At 38.9% G+C, this 21738-nt stretch overlaps 1 protein-coding gene across 1 annotated transcript in view; it reads right to left on the bottom strand.

Annotated features, from left to right (window-relative positions):
- The window catches only part of Ush2a (usherin), a 640266-nt gene that overhangs the window by 368942 nt on the left and 249586 nt on the right, over window positions 1–21738 (bottom strand). Inside the window, exons 29-30 of the mRNA XM_070041435.1 lie at window positions 20215–20415; window positions 440–553 (exon numbers count right to left, since the gene is read on the bottom strand). Of these exons, the coding sequence (XP_069897536.1) occupies window positions 440–553; window positions 20215–20415 (315 nt within the window). The remainder of the gene's footprint in view (window positions 1–439; window positions 554–20214; window positions 20416–21738) is intronic.

The following is a 21738-nucleotide window of genomic DNA, read 5'->3' as shown; positions in this document are numbered from 1 at the left end:
CTGTGCTGGTGTTTAGCAGTTAAAAGAGACCATGGAAATCAACCGTTTGATTCTCAATTTCATACTGTGCCATACAATCAATTCTTTTTAGTCAGACTGTCTCTAGATTTACTTCTGAGCCATAGTAAAATGAGGAAGCTTTCATTAATCTTTCAGATGCTTCATATTAATGACAAGGCTCTTGCATGAACAATGTAACAGCAATTAAAAAGCCCATTAATCTGCATTACAGCTATTAAAGATGCATGTCATTAAGGGGTATGGAGTTTGATTCATTTTCACACACCCCCAAAAATGGAGCAATTATGGCCTGGCAATGCACTCTGTCATCAAATTAGGTTGGGGTTTTCCAGCAAATGGCCTTGCAGCATTTAGCTCTTCTCCTATTTTATTATTCATGACTGAAATGTGGAAGTCAAGACCTTTGAAATTACTTTACCTTCTTGTGGAGTAGAGATGTTCAATGCTTGTGAGCTCTCAGTACAGCCAGCAAGGGTGCAAGCAGTTAGGGTTACTGCATAGTTTCTGAAAGGGAGTAAGCCTGTCAATATGCCTGTAATGAAAGAGGGGACAAAAAGGAATTGCATGTTTACTGTAAGCATCTGTAAAGAGAAGTGTGTGTGTGTGTGTGTGTGTGTGTGTGTGTGTGTGTGTGTGTGTGTGTGTGTGTGTGTGTGTGTGTGTGTTAGGGGAAGGAAGAGGAAGAGAGACACAGAGAAAGACACAGGAAGATATGGACAAAGACAGACACAGATACAGGATTGAGAAATAGAAAACCACCACCACCACCAACAAAAACATGCCTCCTTCATTTATTTTCCTGCCTGTCTGCTGATTGCAGGATGAGGGAAAAAATGGGAGATCCACTTATTGTTATGCTCACTTGAAATCTGTACTTGATACATACCTCATTCAGAATGGGCAAACTCTTCCACATAGAGTTGCTGAAGCAGAGTGCCATGTGTATACAATAGTTAAGGTGCACATTATCTCATTCCTGATTCTAGGCCTCCCACAGAAATAAAACTATTCAGTTCTCTTGAACCTAGCATTTCTCAGTCATGTTGAACTCAGGAGGCCTTTGAATGCAGTGTCTATTAGCACACATTAGGCAATGCTACTCCCACATGTGACTTCATTATTTTAACAGTAGGATGCACATATACAAACTATTTGTTTATGCTGCAGCTAACAAATATGCAAATTCACATAGCTAAACAATTAGAAATTAGATAATTACGCTTTTGTACTTCTACTTGCAAAATTATTAGTTTACTTAATTAAGACACCTGTCTTAAATGGATGTGTGACACAGGGAAGTATTGAATTAACCTGGATTGGTGGCAGATATATAAGATTATTTCAGCAATTAAAAGTATCTGTAGAAATGAAAACAAATTTTGTTTACTGGTGTTCCCAAACAAGATAGAAGTTCTTTATTTAGTGAACCCTGTGAATTAAAGGATACCGAAATTATAAAATGTTATTGGTTTTTTCTACTGCTCTTTTCTTGTGGAACACTTGTGTGTTGGGGGGGGGGGATTAGTGATTAACTGAAGAAAAGTCTCATGGACTTTCCTGCCAAGGCTGGCTTTGAACCATGATCCCTGAGGATCTCAGCCTCCTGAGTGGCTAGGATTACAGGCGTGAGCCACTGATACCTGGCTTCTTGCGGAAGTTTTTAAAGCAGTCTTTAATCCTAATCACGTATGGAAATATCATTTTCCTCCTTTGTGCAAATAATCAATGCTAATAAAATGCTTTAAAATATTGTAAAAGAGATAGTCTTACTTTGTGCATCTATTGATTAAAGCCTTCAACAGCCTATACTGTTCAACAGAATATACTGAGCTTTGCAGTGTCAATACTGGTGAGCAATTTCATCATTCTAACACAAATTTTAATACCTATAATTCTGTATTTTTTAAAAATTTAAAAGAACAAAGAGCCAGAATGAAGCAAGGACTTGCTTGCTTGGATTCCACAATCCTTACTGCTACCTTCAAAATCTCTTTCCAACAGCTTTCCCCTTATTTAGGAATCCTCTCCGTCATGCTTCTGCATGAAAATCTCTCTCCACTTGGCACTATTACCTCAGCTCATGGCCAAGGAAGACTTCAAGCCAATGAGCTAATCTGAATACCCATGTGACCATTTCCTGCCAAGTTCCACTCTCTCTCATTTCAGACCCCCCTTGTGCTAAAACCTTCTGTGCTCCCCACTACTGCCGCTGTGGCTGCCATTTCCTCTTGACTCTTCCAGACCATGGCTCATTTTGAGTTCACTTCCTTTTAAGACATTACTTCCCTAAACAGCAAATGGACACCTGCTCAGCTTCACATGTAGCAGTAAGGAGCACAGACATCAGGCCAGAAGGCAAAATAGGCTGCTGATAGGCAACTCTACAGACAAGAGCACCTGGCTCACACCATTAGGCATGAGTTTCCTCATCTGTCAACATAGCTGGCCACAGCTCCATTTGAGTCTCAAGGAGTTCTATTCTGGGGGTTGGCTTTGAACCTCTATTCTCAAATCTCAGCCTCTTGAATCACCAGGATTACAGGCGTGAGTTACCAGTGCCTGACAAACAGACCGTATTTTGAAAGTAGAGGCTGAGGAGACATCTATGAGAAGAGATAATATAGCACATGCCTCTAAAGGTTACTATCAAGGTCAAAGAGTTTAAGAATTTAGAATTCCTAGCTCAGAACTATGGAAGAAGAGGGCTGCAGTGCAGAGCTAGTCAAGTCATGTTACTATTGCAACCAAGCTTTGGCCAATGTCGACTTCTAAGTGAGCTTTTCACCTCTTGAAGATGACTAGTTGTTTCAGATTTTTGAATCAAACAGCTCTTCCTCAGTTTCTATCCTCCTGTAGTGTTTTTAAATTTTTTTAATTGTAAAGATACTGTACAGAGCGGTTACAGTTACATGAGTAAGGTAATGAGTACATTTCCTATCAAGCATTGTTACCCCCTCCCATTTTTCTTCAGTACCATCAAACCTTTCTAAGTTTTTCTCCTGAATCTCTGAGGTCTCCTTTCTTTCCTTCACTGAATCATGATCCTTGGCTCTAGTGTTTTAAGTAAGTTTGTTCCACAACATTGAGTTCTGACACTTCTTTTCCCCAAATACTTCCTTATTGTTTATCAATCCTTACCTCCATGATCATCTGAATATCTCCATGTTTCTCCTTATTCCTGTAGTTCCAATTCTGCCTTTCTAACTAAAGACTATGTTATCACTCTTTGGGCATCTCATTGGTATTTTATACTCAACATGCCCTAATCCACACACAACATCCCAAACTATTTCACAAATATCTGGGGCTTCCTTTGTGCAGAGCTAGGGATAGAACTCAAGAGCTTGAGCATGCTAGGCAATTTCTCTATTGATGAGCTAGAGTTTTAGTCCCCATTCTGCTTTTGTTGACTCTGCTCCTGTTCCAACGATCATTATTTATTTAATTTTGTATCTTTAAGTCATTGTACAAGGGAGTTACCATTTAACAAAGCAGTTCATGAATACAATTTATTTTGATCAAAGTCGCCTTTGGTTTTCTATTTCATTTTTTTTAAATTTAATTTTATTTTATTTGTGAACATACTGTACAGAGGGGTTACAATTACATGGGCAAGATAATGCGTACATTTCTTACCAAGCATTGCACCCTCCTCCTTTGGTTTACCCTTCACATCCCTTCCCAGCCTCCCCCCTCCCCCCCAATCCCAATCCTTCTCCTTCCCCCCCCTTCCTCCCGCACCGACATTGTAAAGCTCGTTTGTACTTCTCATTGTTGCAACAGGTCCACCTGTATCCTTAAACAACTGGTTTTTCCCCATCTCCTCCACAAGTTATACTGACATCAAATATAGTGAAAGCAGGGGTTATACTGTGGGGGAGGGACATACAAAGCAACAAAGAGATAATCTTATAAATGCATTAGAAACATATGCATGAAAGAAAAAAACATTAAAATACATATCTAAGGGTTCATTTTTTCTATTTCATTTTTATTTTGCCAGTCTTGGGGCTTTAATTCAGGGCCTGGGTGTCATCTGTGAGCTTCTTTTGTTCAAGGCTAACACTCTATCACTTGAACTGCCGTGTTACTTTTAGCCTTTTCTGCCTGTTTTATTGATGATAAGAGTCTCATGGATTTGCCTGACCTGGCTGGCTTCAAACAATCCTGAGATCTGAGATCTCAGCCTCCTGATTAGCTAGGATTATAGATGCCTGGCTTACTTTTTTAAAGTTCATAATGCCTCTACTGCTGCTAGAAACTCAAATCTGTGCTATTATCATAAAGATGTTCTAACCATTTTATCCTGACAAAATCTTTGGTATTGTCACATCTTTCCTGTTAGCAAGTTGGAATCAACTACAAACCTCTAAGTAGGACAACTTGCATGACCGAATTAGCATAATGCCAAAGTAACAAGAAACAAATCAGCCTCCAGAGAGCCAGACTTTCAGTGCCAACCTAGGCAAGAAAAACATGTTGTAAAATATGAGATTTAATTTCTTTTGTTCATCACTTCATATACATAGCGTATGAAGAAAGTGATACTTTCTGCCGACAGCTCTCCAAAGAGAAACAAAGGTTATAAACAGATTGGTGATCAGAACTCCCAAGCAGAAAGATGTGTCATTTATTCGGGTAATATTACCAGTGAGACACACAGCAACAGTTCTGCTATTTTGGGGTTTTGTAGACAGGATTTAGGAAATATTTTATCCTGAGATATTATTTCTTCCCAAATCCTAACTGAAATAAAATACTGGAGTTACAACTGTTCTATCAGCTTATATGGAAAGGTATTAATATATACTAAAAAGGAGCATGCCAAACCATATACTGAGTTTATGCTCACTAAAGGATCTTTAATCTTTTATTTAACCAGCCTTGCTTTTACTAAAGGAGTTTGTTTGGTGTATGTGTGTAGTGTGATATGCCTCTGTTAATCCCTCCCCTTTACTTTAGGACCTCAAAGTCTTTAATTATTTAGATTAGGGGTATTTCTAAAATCTAGACTTCCCAGACAAGATGGTAAAAGGTCAATATTTAAAGACAATTTTTCAAAAAAGTTGATCAGTAAGACATCACTCCTCAGCAAAATCTCCTTCTGTAGTTTTGGTTGAAAAGTTTAGAAAATTGTATTGCATTCCATAGAAAAGAAAATTTGTGATTCTTAAAGAGAGCTGTTGGAGAGAAACGAGCTCACCTTTGAGGTCATTTATCAATGTGCTTACATTTCCCATTTCAAGCCAGGTGAAACAATAATAACACTGAGAAATGAGAGCTGCAAGATGGAGAACAAGAAAAAAAAAAAAGAAGAAGAAAATAAGGAAAAGAGGCTGATGCTCTGGCTCTTGCCAAGTCTGGGTCCTCAGTGGAAGGTTGGAATGGTTTATAAATCACACGTTGCAAAAAAAAAAAAAAAAAAAAACAGTGCCACACTTTCTGAGGTGGAGTGACATTGCTTTTCTATTTCCAGTGGGACACTTCCCTGTCATGCTGGGTGTCAGACAAAGTTTGGCAAAGAATTTGAGTAGCTCACTAAATGCAGGCTAGTGTTCTGTCTTCTCATCTGGTTATAATTGTGGATTAGGGAAGAGAGACATCCAAGTGGTCTTCACAAAACTGAATTAATCTAGCAGGGTGCTGGTGGCTCACACCTGTAATCCTAGCTACACAGGAGCTGAGATCTGAGGATCACGGTTCAAAGCTAGCCTGGGCAGGAAAGTCCATGAGACTCTCATCCCCAATTAACTACCAGAAAACTGGAAGTGGAGCTGTGGCTCAAAGTGTAGAGTTCTACCCTTTAGCCTAATAGCTCAGGGACAGCCCTGAGTTCAAGTCCCCCTAACCCTAACAAAACACAAGAAACCTGAATTAATCTTTGAACATGCAGTTGATTGTTTTTGGTTTTTCATAAAAAGAACGTCCCAGACTAGGGAGAAAAAGTATATTCTATGTTTAGGTTAGGTAGACTTTATTGGATCTATCCTTTGAAATCTTTTGAGTGATTATCCCAAGGGTGGTGCATTTGGGGCCAATGTCATATTTAGCTTATAGGCTCTACTAGAAAAAATATGGCACTGCTCTGACAGTTCATCATTATCAAAAATATATATTTTTGTTCTGTCTGCCTCTGAGAATGGTGCTCTAGAAGACCACAGATGTGTGTGTGTGTGTGTGTGTGTGTGTGTGTGTGTGTGTGTGTGTGTGTGTGTGTGTGTGTGTGTGTGTGTGTGTGTGTGTGTGTGTATTCAAAGCCTCATGCTCACACTCAGCTTGCATGCTCAAGTTTGGTACTCCACCATTCTACATCTACCACAACTCCAGCTTCAATTTCTGCTGCTTAACTGGAAATGGAAACTTACAGACTTTTCTGCCCAGGTAAACTTCTAACTCAACTCTCCAAGTCCTCATCCTTCTGAGTATCTAGGCTCATAGTATAGGATTATCAGCCCAAACAACTGATTTTGCAACAAAGCTTTAAAATAAAATGTTGAGCTAGGAGAACCACAAGGATAACAATCATGTGTAGATTAATAAAAGATGCAGAAGGTTTGTAGACATACCATGGAAATGGCACTATTTATAAGATTTCATAGTCTACAATAAGATATTTTTAAAGACAGGGTGTGTCGTCTGCTTGTAATCCCAGCTACTTAAAAGGTAGAGGTAGAAGGACTATGGACTGAGGCCAGCCCAGGCAAAAGTATGAACCTCTATCTAAAAAGGAAATTAAATCAAAAAGAACCGGAAGCCTGGCTCAAGTGGTAGAAGCCTTGTCTAGCAAGCATGAGGTACTGAGTTCAAAGCCCAGTACTACCAAAAACATAAGAAAGCAAGGATACCAACTGAGAGTCTGTTTCGATATTATATGTAAAAGAAGACTGAGGAAATATTTAGCAAGACAACTGGAAAGGAATCCTAGACAGCAAACTATCCAAAAAAAACCCAATAAGAAATGACATGGATCCTGAAATCACTTTGAGACTGGCTTGGGTATGAGAGTCCTTGTGTGAAGACAGGACAGAGGAGTCTTTGTCTTTAATTTGAGAGCATCCCTATCGCTAGGCTGGTAAGATGACCTCTCAAACTCCCTTTCTGCCACAAAAGTCTGTGAAATCAGAAAATGGTACAAATCATGTCAGAAAACCTGCCAGTCTTTCCTGATAATGGAAGAAGGCAAGCTGACAGAACATTCAATAAGCATAAAGTAAGCATTATTGATGTCTTAAAAGTGTTAGTATCCCATGAAACACACACACACACACACACACACACACACACACACACACACACACGGGTATGTGGACTAAAGCCACTGGCACCAGCAGGTCCATAGCTTTCACTGCTAAGCGATAATGCATTTTGCATTAATGCTTAACATTGAGAAATCCTGAAGTGCCACGCCAAGGGAGTTTTAAGTCAAGAAGTAGGTTCTCTTCAAATTGCATCCTGTGGGCCACCGTGGGTGCAGAAAACCCAAGTGTAGAGAGCTTGGGAATTTTAAGGGAATTTCTTTCTTTTATTCTCATTCCCTTCCCTTTCCTGTTTTGCTTTCTTCTGGCAGTATCAGTATTGGGAACTGAACTGAGGGACTTGTAATTGCAAGGCAAGCACTCTACCAGATGAGCCACGTCCTTGGACTCTTAGCTGTCCGTTTATTTCTCAAATAGAGTTTCACACTTTTGTTCAGGCCAGCCTCAGATTTTCAGAATAACTGGGACTACAGGCTTATGCCACCATGCCTGGCTCCTTTTTACTGTTCGGCTTGGCTTTATTTTTCCAGCAGCTGTTACTAGGGCTTTTCAAAAGCAGTCACTTGAGGACTGACAGATAAAACAAAGACTATTCCTCTTCTTAGCTACATTCATTCTGCATCCCTCCCTCCGAGAGGGCCTCATATCACCAGGACTCTCTCAGGGAGTGAACAAAGTCAAAGGCATTTGTATCTCTGGATGGATAGATTAGTATCTCTAATGTGTGCTTCCTTTTGCACTAACCTCAAATTTCAAAGGAGCCTATGAGAACTATCAATAACGAGAAGCCCAAAGACCAGCGAGAAAACTCTCTGTGGGACTGACACTCAGCGATGCAAGTTTTAGAGCCTCCAATAGGACTCTGTGCTGAGAAGCAGGGAAATGACAGCAAAGTCTGCTTTGATGGCAGAGTTTTATGATTAAATCCTGTAACTAAATGCAGACAAGGATGAATGTTCTGCGCCTGAAAACTGAGCAAAAACACAACAAAACAAGGCATCTTTTTGTTTGTTTCTTAAAAGCCAAACATACTGAGAAAAAGGCATCCATTCCCATTTGCACCCCTCAGCAGACTCCTCCTTCCTCCCTACTCCACCCCCCAGCTACCAACCTAGGTGTTTGGCTGGCATCCACTGTAATCTGTTCTCTTTCATTATGTTAATCTGTGGGCGGAAAGATTTCTGTCATCTTCGGAGCGCTTGTACAGCAATGGTAAACACCTTGGCCTGTCTGTAATTGGACAGGTGTCTGCATTGATGTCACCCAGCTTTTAATTCAATTAAAGAACTGGCGGTTCTGCTCTCATTACCCACTCATTTCCACTGCACTTTTAGTCTGGCGGTGCAATCTGCACATGGCAATTGTCTACCTCGAGTCTAAAGTCAGTGGTCCTCTAACAAAGATCACACATGATATTTCAAGTGGATGCCAAGGATCCAAGGGTTTTCTCGTGTTTGCCAAGGCACTCTGAATAATATGGATAATGTATTCTCTGTCTCTGTCTCTGTCTGCCCCTCCCTTTCCCTCTCTGTCTCTTTTTCTCTCTCACTATCTCTGTCTCTCTTATCCTCTTTCTCTCCTGTTTCTCTCATTCTCTCTCTTCTGCTCTCTCTCTGTCTCTCTCAGTCTCTCTTTCTCTTTGTCTGTCTCCTAGGTATCTCTGTCACCATGTCTGTTTCTCTCTTTCTGGTGCATCTAAGAGCTATCTTCTAACTACTAATTAGAAGCAGTCACAGCAAACTGAAAAGCTGCTTCTAGCTTCCTCTCTCCAGGGCTTTCCTTCATCTCAGGAGAACTCATCAGAGTGTGATGCTCTTATTTATTTGCTGGCATTTCACATTTGGATCAAGAAAAGTGAGGTTGGGCCAGAGCAAGGCACTTATTAAGAAGGCCATCTGGTGAGGGACACCGCACAGGCTGAGCGGCTCCAGGACCTGCAGACACAATGGAAGAACCCTTCTCCCAGAAGACAATGGGCCTGGAGAAGGAGAAGACAAGGCGTCTTTTCCAGCCCAGGATTCTGCTGCAGTGGTGATAAATTGTCATTTTCAAGTAGACATTCCAAACCAGCCCTGTGCATGGCTTAAAGAGAGTAAATCAATCCCTTCTGCCCACTTAAAGGAACCTCAGAAAATAAATTAAACTTCTAACACAGACATTTTGACACCCTGACCCCATGAAACTGAATAATGACTTTTGTTAAATCTGGATGGAAATTTAATGGGCAAAGATTGAGACAGAGAAACACACCTAAGATGCAGAGGAAAGACTCCTTGTTGTGGTGTTTTCCAGGAATTCCTTTTAAAAAAATAAGATTTTCTAATAATACGGTAAGTGTCAATTTTCATTTTACCCACAGATGGAATACTAATCATTCATGCTATAAACCTGAGATTATCCTTTGGATCTTTAAGTCTATTTTTTTAAAGTGGGGAGGGGGACGTAGATACTAGGGACTTAAAGCCTTATTATCTTGCTTGACTTCATTACTCAGGGCTGGCACACTATCAGATGGACAATGCATCCAGTCTGGCTTTTTGGTCATCAATTGGAGATAAGAGGCTCACAGGTTTTTGTGCTTGGGCTGGCTTTGAATTGTGATCCTACAGATCTCAGCCTCTTGTATAACCAAGATTACAGCCACGAGGCACAAGTACCTGACTAAGTTTTTCTTTCTAACATTTCTTTTCTTTCCAGTAAAAATTTTGACCTTGTTTTAAACTTCTAGTGTGGAATGTAAAAAAAAAAATCATGTGCCTTGGATAAAAAACTATGCAGATTTTTATGTTTACAAATAGGAAAAAAAAAGTTTATTCTTTTATTTCCTTTATAAAATATAAGGTCTAATCCCAGACTTAGAGGATGGTTTAAAGAGTGATTTTTATTGACTTAAAAGCATTATCCAGTTGAGAGTCTCTCAGCAGACTTAGATCTAACCTCAAATTTTTAATCAATGTCTTTGTGGTGAGAACTACAGCATCTGCCATTTCATCCTAAGAAAGATTGAAGCCACATGCTGGTGTTAACTCTTTGTCTTACATACAGGAATAACACTGAAATTTGGGGGATTTTTTTCCCTAGAAAATATTGAGCCTGACTAAGCAAGAAGATAAGACAGGAGGAGATGAAAGAAATAAAAGTCATGTCCTCCTATGAATAGTGTTCTACGCCCTCATTCCACAGCATTACCCCCCAGTATCCAAGGGCCTTCCTATAGAAAGCTGCTCCTACTGCAATTGCAAAATGAAAGTACTACAGCCAAGGACAAGGTTCATGTCTACTGACTCCAAGACCTTTGTTCTTCCTATCTGACCTAAATACTTGGCTCTTCAAGAAGAAAAATAAGTGTCATTAAAATTAACTATGCAAGCCAGATGCAGGTGTATATAATCCTAGCTCAAGTCCCTGCTTCTCAACTGGCTGAGTTCTGAAGATCCCAGTCAAAGCCAGCCCAAGCAGGCAAATTCTTGAAACTCTTCTTTCCAATTAACCAGTATAAAACAGAAGTGGAGACATGACTTAAGTGGTAGAGGATCAGCCTTGAGTAAAAAATGTTAAGCAAAGAGTACAAGACCCTGAGTTCCCCAGTACTGGCACATGCGCGCACACATGCACACACACACACACACACACACACACACACACACACACACACACATACACACACACTCACACAACAACAACTGCACACATTTTATAACAGATAGTTCATCTAAAACATACCTAAAAAGTATATTCACAGGTTCAATTTTACTACTAAAACCGACTGTCTGCAAAACATGTTTGCCCTCTAAAACCAACAAGTGCTCCTGCCTACAATAATTCCTTATAAAAATACAATTATTAAAATGTGTTTGGGTATTACTGAGTACAACATTGGGATTTTAGTACTATATGAACATATAAATATAAAATGAAAAAATAACAGTTTTCCTTATCAATTCTCATTATATCTGTCTATATTATATAGACATAAATATATGCTATATTTAGAGATATCACATACCTATATATTTGTGTTTGATGTCATAAGCATTATGGCAAGTGTAACTACTCATAGAATATGGATAAACTTTTATTTTAGCCAGGTCCCACAATGTTACCAAATAGAAATTCTAACCCTACACTGCAAGTTGCTACTTCATAAAATGAATACTTTTAAAAAGAGAAGAGCAGATACCAGTGGCTCATGCTTGCAATACAAGCTATAAGGGAGGCTGAGACCTGAGGGTCCTGGGTCAAAGCAGACCAGACAGGAAAATCTGGGAGATCTATATCTCAAATAAACTACCAAAAAAAACCAGAAGTGGAGCTGTGGCTCAAGTGGTGGAGCACTAGCCTTGTGCAAAAGAAGCTCAAGGACATTGACCCAGGCACTAGAGAAACAGAGAGTAAGAGTGAAAGGGAATGAAGGAAGGGAGGGAAGAAGGAGGGAGAGGGAGAGGGAGGGAGGGAGGTAGAGAGAAGAAAAGAGGAAGGATGGGTAAAAGAAAAAAGAAAGAAAAGAAAAGGAAGGAAGGAAAGAGGGAAGGAAGGAAGGAAGAGAGAGAAAGAGAAAGAAAGAAAGAAAGAAAGAAAGAAAGAAAGAAAGAAAGAAAGAAAGAAAGAAAGAAAGAAAGAAAGAAAGAAAGAAAGAAAAGAAAGAAAGAAAGAAAGGAAAGGAAAGGAAAGGAAGGAAGAAAACAAGCCAATTTTCCAATATTCACAGACACTCACTATGTAAGGAGCTCAGGAACATTATAGATTCCAGAGAGTTCTGCAGAACTATTCACTCATCAACATCACAGAACCTAATGCAATCTTTCTGCATTAGCTAAGCAAGAACATTACATCATTTCTATTTTTAATATTTATATCATAAGCTCATATTTTGTACCAGTGACTTTCTTCAGACCAACTTCTATCAAGATTTCCATTAAAAAAAAAAGATTTCCATTTAAAGAACTAGTTTGTGCCAAGTACCAGTGGCTCATGCCTGTAATTGTAGCTATTCAAGAGGCTGAGATCTGAGGATCACAGTTCAAGGGTAACCTGGGCAGGAAAGTCTATGCAAGTCTGAGACTTGTCTCCAACTAAACCCCAAAGTTGTGGAATGGCTCACAGCCTGTGTTCATGTGCGTACACGCACATGCACACACACAGAGAAATAGTTTGTAATAAACTTAGTATGGAATATGAATGTATATAATACCATAAAAACTGACAAATAAATCTGCAAGTATTATCACTAATATCTACAAGTATATCACTATCTATCACTAATTATATAATTACTTCTATGTTTGCTGGTAGTGGCAAAGACCACTAATTTCCCTGTTAATAAGCATTATACTCATCTTCCTCTGTAAAATGACTTTTATTTTGTTTTGTTATTTAGCTAGACAAATGGACACTTTGAATGGGGGATTTTATAGCATTCTCTGTAGATAGATACAGCCAGTTGACTGAATTCTGACCATGGCTGGTAAGAAATGGTGAAGCAGCATCTTTTAAATATGTTTTTAAAGTGAATGTGTGTATCTTTCTTTAGTTATTCTCCTCCTTGCTGGATGGAAATCAGACTGGAGGGCTGAAGCTCCAGCAGCTATCCTGAGACCTTGAGGTAGAACACTTGTTCCTAAGGATAAATGACAAAGTACATGAACCCCTGGCACTAGGAGCACTGAACATTTTCACTGACTCTGCTTGTGGACATCTAGAACCAGAGAAGGAAAAACTTCATCCTGTCAATTCGCTTATTTTGGGTTCTCTTTTTGAATGATTAAACATCTCTATTAGTTTTTACACCATAAAACTTTGATTTTTTCCCCCCTACTTCATATTTCAAAGAATGCCTGGACTGTACTTTGGCATTATATAAAAACAGATAGCAAAGGTAGGAGCTAGTGCTAGCTAAGAACATAATAGCATTAAGAAAAACACCTAAAACAAATACTTTCTGTTGGGTGTCATTATCAGTAGTGTTGGCTTCTGTTGTTTTCAATGGCAAATGGATGTCGCTTGAATTGCATGTAGGATTTTATTCTCTCTACCAACACTTCTCCCTCATAGGGAGAATATACATGAAGTTCCAAAGATATGTTTAACTTGTGAGAGTTCTGTGCATTATTTCACACATAAAAAATATATAGATTTTGGAAAACTATTGCTGTGATGAGTTTTCATTGAGGGCCACTGGTTCAGCACTCAACCCAACTCAGCTTCATTACACCTGGGGCTAATTACTAGGCATATCAAGCAAGGCAGAAGCAATCGTAGCAGAAAAATGAATTCATTTGTCCACTTCATTCATTCTTTGAAGAAAATCCTATTCACTACCTACCTTGAGCAAGAGACATGGCAACACTTAGATATAAAAAAATATGTAATATAAAATTTGGTCAGGATCTTCCTGTGTCATGCAGAAACCAAATGGGTGCACAAAGAATAGCCGTGGGCCATTTTAGTAAGGGTTTTCAGTTGAACAGAAAAATTGCATGACATGAGTTCTTTCTGTAATAATAATAATTATTACAATTAAACAATTAAAGGGAGTATGTGTAGTATACATATATGTGCATATATATACACACCTATACACATGTTAGTCAACTATTGGTAATTTAAATACATTTAAAAGTATTCTGAATACGATTATTCCTCATAGATTGCATCATACATACATCACTTACTTCTGAACCTAAGTGGCATCCTGTAAGTTAGGAGGCTTGTTTTTGTCACTGTCCCTTTAATCTCATAGAGTGAGCTCCTTGGCTTTTTCCTTGGCATCCTGGCACAGAGGTGGACAGGTTAGAAATGTGCTTCCGGTATATTCCCAGACTGAGTGCATGTTACCAGCCCTCTGCTAATTCTCACCTGCTATCCAATGGGAACTTTTTACAAGCCCTGCTTTTTTTTTTTTTTTTTTTTTGGTCGGTTGTGGGGCTTGAACTCTAGGCCTGGGCGCTGTCCCTCAGCTCTTCAGCTCAAGGTGAGTGCTCTACCACTTGAGCTACAGCGCCACTTCCGGTTTTCTGGTGGTTTATTGGAGATAGGAGTCTCACGGTCTTTCCTGCCCAGGCTGGCTTTGAACCACGATCCTCAGATCTCAGGGGTGAGGTCCTATTTTACAGTCTCCATTCCTTCATGTATCCTAGCATTTTTCTGGCTGAAGAAAAACGAATATAGTTGGAACAAGGGTAAGAACACAGCAAGGCTTCATGGAAGCCTTACAGGTGGAAGAGACCCTCAGCCTGCCTTCCATGACCCAGCTGCCTTTCATTTTCTGGTCCACTAATCTATAAAAGAACCAGCTTGAAACATGGGTGTCAGGCAGATTCTCAAATCCTAGAATAATCTTGTACCAAGGCTGATGTTTAAGCAAACTGGGAATCATTTCACAACAACAGAATTGAGTCACTGTTTTCAGACTGTAGCACTTTTCATGTGTAAATGATAATAGCCCTAGCCTGGTACCAGTGGCTCACACCTGTAATCCTAGCTACTCAGGAGGCTGAGATCTGAGGACTGAAGCTCGAAGCCAGCCTGGGCTGGAAAGTCCCTGAGACTTACTTCCTTAATTGGAGATAAGTTTCCAATTACCCACCAGAAAAGTGGAACTGGTGCTGTGGCTCAAAGTGGTAGAAAGCTAGCCTTGAGCAAAAGTGCTCAGGGACAGTACCCAGGCCCAGAGTTCAAGCTCCATGACTGAAAAAACATCAATCAATCAATTAATTTTTTATAAGTCTTATGCAGATGAAGACTAAACTACTTTTGGTGGCACAAGCTTTATTATTAATTGCATTATACATTGAATTATTTCTCTATATAAGTTTAGATTTTTTTATAATTCATATAAATCTCTACATAAATTTCTCTATAAATTTAGATTTTTCTATTTAAATTTGGGTTATCATCTGAAACATTATTAATATTGGTTTATCTGCTAAACTATGGTGAATATACTTAGACATTAGTCTGACTGAAGGAGTAAAATGCTTAGATTTTAGTTCAATGTAATGTAACAATAATATTGAGAAATATTACTTTCCATGTACCAATTAGAAGTCTAGCCCTGTTCTGGGTGCTATCCGAATTACCCTGATAATTAAGTTGACATGGTTAAACATCATTGAAAAATAATTGTATACTTGAGAGTTCTTGAATCTCTCATTCTTGACCTAATTTCAAATCAAATTGTGATACCCATTTCTAAGTAGTCCTCAGTTTCAGGGGAAAAAATGGCTGGGCTGTTTCCCTGGGCGCCAGTTTTGCATGTTAACAGGGCTGCAGGGAAAAATCAGCAAAAGCTACATAGAGTTAATTGGAGTCCTTTGCAACAAGTCTACAGATACACAGGAGTGATCACTCTAGGGCTTTCTACCCTGAGGCTCCAGCTGAGGAAATGTACTCCAAAGAACTCCTTTCTCTGCACTCTGGCCTGGAGAGGGCACAGAATATAGACCCTGTGGCCCACTGGGGCCCATTTGCTCCGGAGTGGAGCTGTTGACCCTTGGACTCTCCATTGCTATGGGGAGTTACCTCATTTAATCCGCCGGTAACCAAATCCAGGAACAGTAAGAGATTCTGCTTCACAATGATTTTGCTTCACTATTCTATTCGTCTGGTTCTCTTGGTTGATAATTATATTTTAATCATTGGCTTTTCTTTGAATTTTTGCTTTCTTTGAAGTCCGACTGGATTTTTCTACTTCTTCCTGGTAGTCAACACACTCAGTTTTTGTTGTCTTATGGCTGATTTTGCTATTCTTGCCTACTTATTTCTTAATAATTTTATAGATGCATTACTAGATAAGATACCTCCTTATCTCCCCCATCTCATATTTTGAGGTTTCAATTGGGAGGGGGACATGTCATCAGGATTTTCTGGGTAAGACTAAAACTCAACCATGGATATGAAATTCTTATTTTTCCTGTTCATGCTATTTCCCAATGTCACCTAGACAAGATTACCTGAGATCCTTTTCAACTGCCAATGTCCGTGCTACCTTCTAGACAGATTACATAGACTGCTCTTCACATAACAAAGTTAGGATTAGCGTGTCTGACTCACAGTACAACAACATCTGGGACTCACCACTTTAGGAGCCTTCCAATGAAATGGCCCATTCTTTAAAAAGTACCTAGAAGGATACCATGAAAAGACAAATACAAGATCCGAAGCTGACTCCTAGGCAAACTTAATCTCTAGCTGGGAACAAAAACACCTTCCAGATCTTTGTCCCAGTATTTATACATATTAATTGTAATAAAGTCCTGGCCAAATTCTGTGCTACACATTTATAATCCCAAATACTTGAGAGGAAGATTTGATGAGGATCACAGTTTGGAGCCAGTCTAATCAAAAAAGGATAGTGAGACCTCATCTCAACAAATTAATCAGGAAAAGTGGTATCCAACTGTCATATAAACTTTGACCTGCCTCAGAGTCAATGGAACGTGTAGACATGGGTATGTATCTACACATAGACAGACAGAGATATAGATAGATAGACAGACAGACAGACAGACAGACAGACAGACAGACAGACAGACAGACAGACAGACAGACAGATAGATAGATAGATAGATAGATAGATAGATAGATAGATAGATAGATAGATAGATAGGATAGGATAGATATTATTACAGTCCAAAACAAGACCCTATTTGGAGAAAATAAAACACCAAAGGAAAAAAGTAGGAGCATGATTTATAAGGTCAAGTGTTTGCCTAGCAAGTACAAGGAGCTGAGTTCAAATTCAAATTCTGTTAAAAAGGTTAGAAACCCCCGAAAACAAGAGGAGATTGAGACAAAATATGATTGAAGGCGAAGAAGCAGAAAGATGCTGTTGAGAATGACAAGGTATCAATTACTCTGTAGAACAGACATAGACTAACTATGTAGTGCAGGAGTCTAGGGAAGAGATATGGTCATTTGGTCTGTTCATTAGGAAAGAGAAGGAGAAATGTAATAATTGCCCTAGAAAACTCAAGGACTTACACTCAAGTCAGTGGGTTGCTGGAGCTGCTCTTTATTGAAATTTTTAATGATAAGACAAAGTAGAATTTGAATGATTCTGGAAAGAATCCACAAAGACAATGTTTCTTAAATTCATCCCTTCCTCCGTCAGGAAAGGCTAGTTCAAACAAGGACAGCCGATCTGCACATTAGAGTTTCTAGTTCTAAAGGTGTACAATGGCCCAGAGAATATGTATTAACAACAGGTTGTCAGGTGAAGCCCTTCACAATCATCCTGGGGCAAAAGAGTGAGGTTAGAAACATAATGAAGAAGAAGAAGACAAGCTATTACTAACTTCTCTAAAATAGAAATGAGGTCTTGGAGTTTTTGAAGTTTTACTTTTAGGAAGATTAAAATAACGGGAAGGTAAATGTGATGACTGAGTAGAAAATAATCATGAAAATCAAATGATCATAAAAACCTACATGTTCCGGAAATATTTTTTTCAGTCTTCTAGCACATATTAATTCATTTAAGTTGTAATAACAACTTCATCAGGCCAAAAAAATGCAATTAATACATATATTTAGAAGCAACCAAGTAACAAGGATCCTGAAAAAAAAATAAGATTCTGTTTTCATCTCTGGTGTCTAATTTGCTCTAAAATATAAAACCATCCGGTGAGTGGGAGTAGAAAGGGAGAGGAACATTTGGATAGTTAGGAAAAATACAAAATATTTAAGGAGGAGAGTGGGAGTGGCGTATTCTTATAGAAATATAGTCAGTTTGGTACCGGCCATTTCTGTTGGTCCATTTGAAATTGGGGATTGAAGACTATTTTATGATCATCTTTTCAACAGCTTCTTGCTAATTAGCTAGCTGCCTTTGAGAGATGGAAGAGGGTAAATGGAATGCTTCATAAGGTTGAATTTTCATCAGAAAGTTAAAAGAGGAAAGAATGAAGTGGAAGGTATAAATTTCATTGTAAAAATTGCTATCTACTTGAGTAATAGATTCTACAATTTCTAAAGCAGAAGTAAACAAGAGAATGTGGTATATATACACAATGGAATTCTATGCCTCTATCAGAAAGAATGACTTTGGCCCATTTGTTAGGAAATGGAAAGACTTGGAAAATATTATATTAAGTGAAGTAAGGCAGGCCCAAAGAAACATAGGTCCCATGGTTTCCCTTACTTGCAATATCTAGTATATGTCTGAGACAAGCAGAAATGGTCAGATAAGTTGATGTTAGGTGAAATGAACCCCAAGATAAGTATTCAAATGTTTTTTTCTTTCATGTGATTGTTTCTAACATATTTATAAGATTATTTCTTTGTTGCTTTGTATGTCCCTCCCCCATGGTATAACCCCTGCTTTCACTATATTTGATGTTGGTATAATTTGTTTAAATAGGGATACAGGTGGACCCATTGCAACAATGAGATGTACAAGTCGTTATGTCAAAAAACAAACTTTACAACTTTGGCGGGGGTGGGGGTGGGGGGGGAGATGGGAAGGGATGGGAAGGGGAAACAAAGAAGGAGGCAACAATGCTTAATAAGAAATGTACTCATTATCTTGCCCATGTAATTGTAACCCCTCTATACAGTATTTTCACAATAAAAAAAAAAAGAAAGAAAGAACCAAAAAAAAAAAAGTAAACAAGAGAATTGAACAATAGATAGATTGGAAAGAGGAGAGATGATATTTAGGTTATCCTAATAAACATATGGTGATGGTTCAAATTATAATATTTCTCATAGATTATATATATATATATGTTTTTTATTGTAAAAATACTGTTTAGAGGGGTGACATTTGCGTGAGTGAGGTAATGAGTACATTTTCTATTGAGCATTGTTACCTCCTCCTTTGTTTTTCATAGACTTTTTAAAAAAATCAAATTTGATATATTTAACAATTTTGGGTTCTGGACAAAGACTTAGATGTGGCATTTAAATGTGCTTCAACATTGCATAAACCTGAACATGGCTCTCTCTGCATGTGGGCTCTGGTAGTAGAGTGGGTGAGTGTATTCCGCCCTAATCATTCTGCAGGGCATAGCATACTGTGAGAAATTGATTCAATGATTTGCCAGTCAAACTGCTGGGGCTCTCATGCTCCTCCACCTTGAGATAATTGGCTTAATCAGCAATTTTACAATAAATAATGGTGGTGTGAACTTGGGCAAATCCCAAAGAGTAAAGTTTTGCATGGTAAAATCAGATAGCTCTTCTTAAATATGGATATATATATATATATATATATATATATATATATATATAATCCTCAAAAATATCCATGGACTATTCAAGGCCTACAGCCCTTTCTGACCTAGTATTTTTTGGGAACAGACAGAGACATTATGCAATTTGTATGATTACTCTTTTTTATCTGAGGCAGACAGACAGACAGGCAGACAAGCAGGCAGAGAGACAGGCACAGATCACAACACAGATAGATAACCATATAGATTGTTGCCTTTCCTTTTCTCTTCTTCCTTCTCTTTTTTCTCCCTCCCTCTCCCTCCCTCGCCCCCCCACCTCTCTCTCATGCCTCTACTGGGGGTTGAACTCAAGAACTGGGTTCTATCCCTTATCTTGTTTGCTCAAAGATGGCGCTTTGCCACTAGAGTTATACTTTTTGGTGGTTAACTGGAGAGAAGAGTCTCTTCAGGCTGGCTTTGAGGCACAGTTCTCAGCTGTCGGCGTGACGTGAGGCACAGGTGCCTGGCTGGATGTTTGCTCTTTGTTTTTTAATCTTTGCTTTGTGAGACATGCTCTCTCTGTAACCCGGACAAGCCTCTATATAGAAATCCTCCTTCCGTGGCCTCCTAAAATTGCGTGGATGTGACATGATGTTCTGGCTCATGCTATTGTTTTTCATCAGGAAAAACATGTGTATTTAAGGTATGTAGGGAGGGAAAGTTTGCAGAACATTTTAATCAAAACTTAAAAGGGGAAGCGTATCTGACTGACTCCAAAATGGACTTACCTGTTCCTGGGAGGGGACTGGTACTGATGAACTCAGCCTGGGCAGAGGGCATCCACGAAGAATGCGGATCACCCTCACCGTAGGCTTTCAGAATGTATTTCTCAAGCACACCGTTTACCACAATCGGTTCATCCCAGGTCACTTCAAGCTTATATCCATTTATGCTTCGGGCTCTTGAGGGAGTTGGCACACTTTGTGGAGCTGTGAAAGAATAAAAGAGAAAATAGAGAAAACGGCAGCTCTGAGAAGACAATTGCCCCTATTCTTCAGTTTTAATGGCTGCAGTAAATCAGACCTAACCATTAGCATAAATACAATTTATTAGAGTTGTAACTTTTCAGCATTGATTTAATATGACTGCACATCTTGAGCCATTCAGTGTACGCAATATTTTAAAAACCATCAAAACTTTATCGACATAACATTCTTTTCAGTCTAGTCCAGGTTTTCCAAAAACACATTTAAGATATCTGATAGAGGGAAACATCTCTCATAAAGGTGGAGGTGGCAATAGTCAGAGAACATGCTGGAGCAGTGGAATGATGTCTCTTTTGAAAGTCAACTAATTAGCCTGTTATTATCCATAGTGCTTTGACACTTTTATATCTTCCATACATTAGCCAAAAAAGCAAAAAATAAAAAGAAGTCCTTGTGTTTTTTGTAATTGAATGACTGGTCCCACTTTCCAAATTCAGTGGCTTTCCAGTTAATTTTTTCTTAAATCAAAGTTAAGTCCCAGACACCATAGTTAGGATACATTTCTAGTTGCATTTCATGGGGTAGGGGAACTGAAGCAATCCAGATTCTTCAACATCATTTTCAGATTACATTCTCTTTCAAGTTTTCTCCAAACAGTAATACAAAAAAAAAAGTAAGTAAACTGCAAAATGTCACACACAGAGTGTCCTACATTTCAAAAGTCCATAAACTTTTAACAATTTATTAGATAGTTTGACTCTTTCCTTTTTGATCAGTAGAAACTTCATCACAGCCCACTACACAGGGACACAAAGAAGAGCCCAAGGAACTCAGTGGCAGGATAATGGATGGAGGGCCTAGTGCTAACTGCCTGTGGGCTCCTGAGCCTTGTGAATGGACCATCCTCCTGGCTTTCCCACACTGAGTATCTCACACCTCCAATGTCCTTTTCTGACCAATCAAAAAGGTAGCTTTCAGGGAAACAAAGTAAAGATACAGGATGAGAGGAAACAAGAGAATCATTCTGGGCAGGGAGAACACATAGCCGATCCAATAGAGTCACAAATAAAGGGACCATGAGAAAGGCGTTGATTTTATTAGTTCTGAAATGTGGTATAGGACAAAGTACAGTACTGTCTAACAGATGGTCTTCTCATAAGGGACAGAGCAAAACTGACGCAAAAATAATCAAATAGTGCAATTATTCTCTAACCCCTGGGAGCATGTAGTTGCTCAGTGCTGTGGTCAGACTGTAAATATGAATTTATGGCACTCGACTTTGTGGTCCAATCATTGCTATAAATTCAGAGCTCTTTTTGCATGCTT

The sequence above is a fragment of the Dipodomys merriami genome, unplaced genomic scaffold, assembly GCF_024711535.1.
Source record: "Dipodomys merriami isolate MVZ:Mamm:240054 unplaced genomic scaffold, mDipMer1.0.p SCAF_31, whole genome shotgun sequence".
Taxonomy (NCBI): Eukaryota; Metazoa; Chordata; class Mammalia; order Rodentia; family Heteromyidae; genus Dipodomys; species Dipodomys merriami.
Note: the sequence above shows the minus strand (reverse complement) of the source record. Positions and strands in the feature narration are given on the sequence as shown.